The 5,883-nt window shown below is 39.1% G+C and overlaps 1 protein-coding gene across 1 annotated transcript; it reads right to left on the reverse strand.

Annotated features, from left to right (window-relative positions):
- Nucleotides 1-285: 285 nt before the first annotated feature.
- LOC146697237 (creatine kinase U-type, mitochondrial-like) lies at nt 286-5,207 on the reverse strand. Its single transcript, XM_085474185.1, has 9 exons — nt 5,068-5,207; nt 4,565-4,763; nt 4,380-4,475; nt 4,054-4,275; nt 3,856-3,941; nt 2,201-2,324; nt 1,815-1,949; nt 1,570-1,695; nt 286-402 (listed from the first exon to the last, which is right to left on the reverse strand). Exons 1-9 carry the CDS (start codon nt 5,205-5,207, stop codon nt 286-288), a joined length of 1,245 nt encoding a protein of 414 aa, XP_085330311.1.
- Between the last annotated feature and the right edge of the window lie 676 nt (nt 5,208-5,883).

The raw sequence follows: 5,883 nt of genomic DNA on the forward strand, positions 1-5,883 counted from the left end.
TGAATGGAGTCAAACTATAAACAATGCTGAGTAAATAATTTTCCTTTGTTCACAAGTTACCTTTTTTGCAGTTACCGTCTAAAAGGCTGTTAATACCACCAAAGTTGTAAAAGCACCAACCAGTAACACAAAACTTAATTCATCATTGGAGTTTATTCGTTTTAGAAGTCGTGTACATGTAATGAATTTATTTTGCATGTAAGTTAGTACAGTGTTATACATGCAATAAACATTAGTTAAATGATCAGTGATCGGAGGATGCCCACCGCCCAGTCGAGGTGATTCTTACTTCCTGAACTGAGGAACCGGGGACGGGATCTTGATGTCCTGCCCCCTCTCCAGCCTCTTCTCACATTCAATAAGGTAGTTAACACCATCAATCACTAACTGCACCAGCTCAACCTGTGAATGCAACGTAGTCAGTGTCAACAATATTTTATTATGAGCATGTACAAAGTTATTATAAAGGTTTCCTTTAACTGTAACTCAGCGGTTCATCGCTACATGTATCTGATCCTGAAACTCTATTGGATATAACTGAATGTTACAAGTACTGATATCAAAGAGTAGCTCTTTTCACAAGTTGAAAGACATGAAATAAATGAAATTTTTTTTGTTATTTGGTTGGATAAAAAAAACATAAAGCATTTATTTTTTAAATCAGTCCTTTTTAACTGATTCCATATAACATATGGCGAGAGTCTGGAGTTACAAACACAATCATAGTATTTATTTGTTGACCTTTAAACTAGTTCTAACTTATTAAGTGAAATACCAGAAAAACAACACCACCAATGTATGTACTTGTGAGGTTATAATTTGTGTACACTGCACAAAAGAAATAAGAAATAAAAGCATTGCAATATTAAGCTGAGCTGGATCAAACAAAGTCTGTGATGGCGTTAATATCAAACAAACAAAATAAAATGGATCTTAGCTTTTTCTTGAACTTTTTCTTGAAGTTCAGCTAAGATACTGTGTGTTTTGTTGATTGCCATTCTTTGCTATTAACCCCTCCAACACCAGTACACACCTGGTTAGCATTAACTGTATTGCAAAGGCTCATGTGACGCTCTGGCAAATTTAACTTAAACCTTTACACTTGTGCCTCCTGAGATTACCCTCTTCAGGCAGGGGCTTCCCCTGAGGCCATTCACAAACTTTGCCCCGTTTGGCCCAAATGGAAGTAACCACAGCACCCCACTATCAGAATCAGAATCAGAATCAGAATACTTTATTGATCCCTGGGGGAAATTATTTTTTGTTACAGTGCTCCATTTTAAACCTAAACCTATATCCCTGAACTTAAACACTAAGGTCCTTTCACAGCATTTGCCAAAGCCTGCAAAGACATTCTGCTCAGGAAAAAGCAGCCATTTTTAACCTTCACTGGCACACCCCTGCCTGGATTACAGATTAAAGAACAGCATGGGGTACAGTTATTCAAAGCTTACACCTGCTGTGCTACAAATGTCTGCTCTCCTCCATCTGACTCTGTTTCTCTCTGCCTGCTGTTCACTTTTGAGCTTTACTTTCTTTAGCTGTTGTCTTCATTCCCTGAGGATTTACCTCTGACTTGCCCAGACGGTCAAGGTTAGAGATGTCAAAGGTATCTCCGGTAGCGGCTGTGTCAACACCTCCCGTGCCTCTCTTCTGTAGTCTCAGATTATCCAGGATCTTTTTGAAGCGAGCATCCTAGATCATAAACACCAAACAAATTCAAGTTACTGTCAGATACACGAAGAATACGTGACATCATGTGCATGTGTTTGGAGTTAACGTGAGATGAACTGTCATTATGATTCATGAATTACCTTACTGAGGAGGGGCAGACGAATATGCACACCAGCCCGGAGTCCCGTGCCAAGATTTGAGGGACAGGTGAGGATATAGCCCAGACGCTCATTCCACATGAACTCCCATCCTCTCTCCTGAATTAGATGCTCAACCTAGAAGTTAAAATAAATACTCAGATCTTAGATCAGATCTCTGAACTAAAATCTTAGTTTGAAGATCTGAATTAATCTAAGTCTTTGTTTCTTGATTTTTGGTCACTCTGCTAAAGATTAGTTTATAGACTCACAGTCTTGTAGGCAGAAATGACAAAAAGACTGTGATAAATTGAATTAATAGATAAACATTTCACTTGAAAAATTCACACTGGACCAACGATAATTCAAAGATAAAGAGATGTGTATACCTGCTTCAGCCCTCTGCAGAATCTTTCAAACACTCTTTTCATGTTTCCTCCCTTCTCCATGGATATGACCCTTGTGTGATCCTCTTCATTGATCCAGATCAAGAAGTTCTTCTCATTGTTGTGCCTGCGTGTCAAGAAAAAAGAATTAAACTCCAGTTCAAAACTATATTTATATTTTCTTGTGAAGACACCAGGGCATATAAGTGAATCAGTTTCAGTCACATTCAACATAAGAACAATTAAAAAAGCATATGTGAGGGAGAAAAATAACATTCTTAAAAAAGGACGAGGAGAGATGCAAGTAAAGATGCTTTGAGGTTTTTTTTTAAAAATGTGATCTGAAAAGCATAATATGGTATTAAGTCTCGACTTTAAGTGACTGATTTTGATTTTATTGGAGCTACTAGTACAGGTCTAAGAATACTAACAAACATGTATTATAAACTTTATGTTTATGAATGAAAAAAAATCCTGGAAAAAGAGTAGCAGAAATAAGGTGGCAAGATGGAAAATATACACATTAAAAAAATCAGCCAATACTAGGACTTATGCTACCAGAAAGCTGACATTTCATTCACTGGAGCCAAACTACAGTTAATTGAATAGTTAAAATAGATGACACAGACTGACTCATTTTAATCATTTGTTCACAACAGACTTAATAAATAAATAAAAATTCAGTGTCTGTGCTGGGTTTTTTAAGTAAATTTCTTATTTCCTTAAAACTAAAGTGGTGCCTTTTACTATCTATATCATTTTTATTCTTTGATTTATCAAAAAGTTACACTGTCTCGCTTACAACTATTTTTCTCTTTTAGCTAATTCTTTCTCTTAGATATATCTTCTTTAGTTTTCTCTTATTTTCTTTGATGGATTACTTGCTTCTCATTGATTTTCTGCAATAAATGTTAAGTGTTTTATGTATGTTGTAACTAAAAAATAATTTACTAAAGGACATATAACAGGATAACATCACATATCATGTGTCCAGTGTTTGATCATAGTGTACTGATGGAGCCTCTCTCTCACTGGTTCACGCCCAAAATGCATAAATAGTTATATAATCACTGACATTTTATATTGTATTATCTCTGGAAAATTACATAATATTACTTAAAATCCTTTGCTTTCCTCAGGATATTATCCCTTAAAAGTAAGCTATATGCTTTTGTCAGAATTTGGCGATTTTCTTAAAGTGACAGCTAATACCTAATGGTGCCTGATGTTAGACAGTATCACCAAATCAATCTGTTATAATTAACAAAGTGGTACGTCAGCAAATAACATGTTGAAATCAGTGATGAAAAGAATTTAGAATTGCAATGCATGTGTGGTTGGTTGAGATTTTAGCTCAGCTCCAGGGGGATGTGGGGCAGAGTGTTGTGGGAATAGTTTAGTTTGAGTAACTGGGACACCTGTTGTGCATTCTCTAATCAACTTGTCCTCTTGAAGAGCACACAGACACCGAGAAGCTGCAGGAAGCAAACTGAGTTATCATTAATGCAGAGTGCACCCTGGAAGCTGGACGTGTCAAACAAGTGGATACTATTCTTCAGTAAATCTCTAACTCGAATATCTCCAAAATCTAGATTTCTAGGTCACTGAGCTACAAAACCACTATATTCCTTCTAGTCTGACTGTACTCCTAGTCTTACCAGATCCCACGAGCATCAGGCCAATCTCTGGCCATCCCAGCTGCCGTGAGCAGAGGTGACACAGGCTTATCAAACAGGAAGTGCTCCTGATTGGCCAGTATGGGGACACAGGAACCACGGGGACATTAGATAGCAAAAGAAATCAAGACAAAAAGAAAAATAAACCTTGCTTCTAAAAATGTGTAAATCTTCACTAACATCAATAAGCTGTTGCTGCTCTCTTTCAGTCATATCTCCCAAGCTGTAGTATCGACCAGAAAGGTCTCCCTTCAGGCCAGCCAGAGCGGTCACAACCACACGCTCCACTTCACGGCGCTCGGAGCGCGTGCATGCAGGGGGGAGGCTCAGTCCACGGATGCTGCGACCGGTACGAACACGAGATGACAACACGTAGCGCTCATCAAAAAATCCTGAGGTGATCTGAGGACGACAAAGCTTTAGGTTATGTTAGGCATGTAAGAGTTAATACACGGACTCATGGATGCTCAAGATGATGTGATGCAGAGAACAGAAGAAAGTATAACCTTGGAAGCGTCCAGGTCAGTCGGGTGCTTCATTGTACGAGGGTCATAGCCATTGTGTCTATCCTTAATAACAGGGTCAAAAAGCTCAGCAAACACCTGATTAAAATAAAAATGAATCAAACATATAATTTCCCATTTTATTCGGATGGAAGCCACATCAACATGGTGCAAATCTGAACGCATACCTCATAGGTCTCCTCATCCCCAGCCACCATTCCCACAGTCTTAATAAAGGGGTGTCCAGGGTTGTCCACTCCAGTCTGGATGCACTGGTCCAGGGTCCAGTTGTTGGGTGTTGTCTTATCACTCAGACGTGCATAGATCCCTGGGGTCAAGGCCGAGGCCATGCAGTTGTTGTGTTTCCTCAGGTCAGGGAAATCAGCACTGTAAAAAGTTAACAAAAATCAATGTTTATACAAATAAATTATTTTCATAGCCAGGCTTGTAACCATCTAAATATTGTTTGAAATAAATTACTTGTCGTGGTGCTTTGGTTGTATTAGGGAAAAACAGTCTTTTTGCTATCTGCTTTTCTGCTGTAATTCAAAGAAAGTTTTGCCAAGTGATCCTGCAATGTAGGCCTGGATTCATGCAATAACTTGATTGACCAGTTAGCTAGACAACTCTCAGTTTGATCTCCCTTCACTTTATGGCACCAATACACACATATACACTCATTTTCAAGTACCTGGGTGGATAGAGCCTTCTCCTCTCAGCAGCTTCCATGTTGTCACTGAGTAGGTATCCGGATGTCAGCGTGCCAGCTCCCATGGCCAACATCACTGCCGTGTTACGGCCAGAAATCACACGGGTGAAAGAGCTTGCCATGCTTGTGAGGTCTCAGTTGTTATCTGGTAAAAGTGCAGATGACAAAGGTTACTCTTCGAGAACTTCTCAATTGTAATTTATTGGCCCTGGATAGTAAAATTCCAATTTTCAGTCTGGCGGATTAAGAAACGTGAAGTTGTGTTTGTGTAGGAATGTACTGCAGTTGAGTATTAAAATCCATAATGAATGTAATGTAATGGTTACAATCTCACTGGACTGTTTCAGGCCATGTCTTTCATGCACTACCGTACAGCATGCTGAGTTTCTCGTTTAACGAATAGTGATGTGTCAGTCGCGAACGAAACTGCTCTTAGAGCCGCCTCTTTGAAGTGAACGACGTGAGCCGACTCCCGTGGATTTTTTTTCTTTATCTCACCCTCTCTCTCGCACTTTTTTTCCGCTTCACTCTGCACGCAAGCCTTATGCTTTGCGCTGGGAAGAGGGGGGAGGGGCGGTAGTTACACTCGCAGCAGCACAGGAACAGAGCGGGAGGGAGAGAGAGAGAAAGAGAGCCAGGGACAACAACGTCACATTAGAAAGGTATAGTGATCATAGTGATCATCCACAACTATTTTCAGTTGCGGATGATAAAAGATTCAGAAAGTTTATTCATGCATGCCCATATGTGCATCTTTTTGTTTCCATATATTTTCATATTTATATTTAATTGTGTTGT

Source organism: Copadichromis virginalis, linkage group LG12 (genome assembly GCF_057382275.1).
Source record: "Copadichromis virginalis isolate Kocher_CV1m ecotype Utaka linkage group LG12, C_Virginalis_male_GT1.1, whole genome shotgun sequence".
In the NCBI taxonomy this organism is placed as follows: Eukaryota; Metazoa; Chordata; class Actinopteri; order Cichliformes; family Cichlidae; genus Copadichromis; species Copadichromis virginalis.

What these genes read in the sequence shown, in the direction of transcription:
- LOC146697237 (XM_085474185.1), bottom strand. Translation starts at nt 5,207, where the DNA reads ATGGCAAGCTCTTTCACCCGTGTGATTTCTGGCCGTAACACGGCAGTG. An exon ending in CCTGATGCTCGTGGGATCTG is followed by an intron (nt 2,325 to 3,855) that starts GTAAGACTAGGA and finishes CTTGACACGCAG; the next exon opens with GCACAACAATGAGAAGAACT. An exon ending in ACCGTCTGGGCAAGTCAGAG is followed by an intron (nt 403 to 1,569) that starts GTAAATCCTCAG and finishes TTGCATTCACAG; the next exon opens with GTTGAGCTGGTGCAGTTAGT.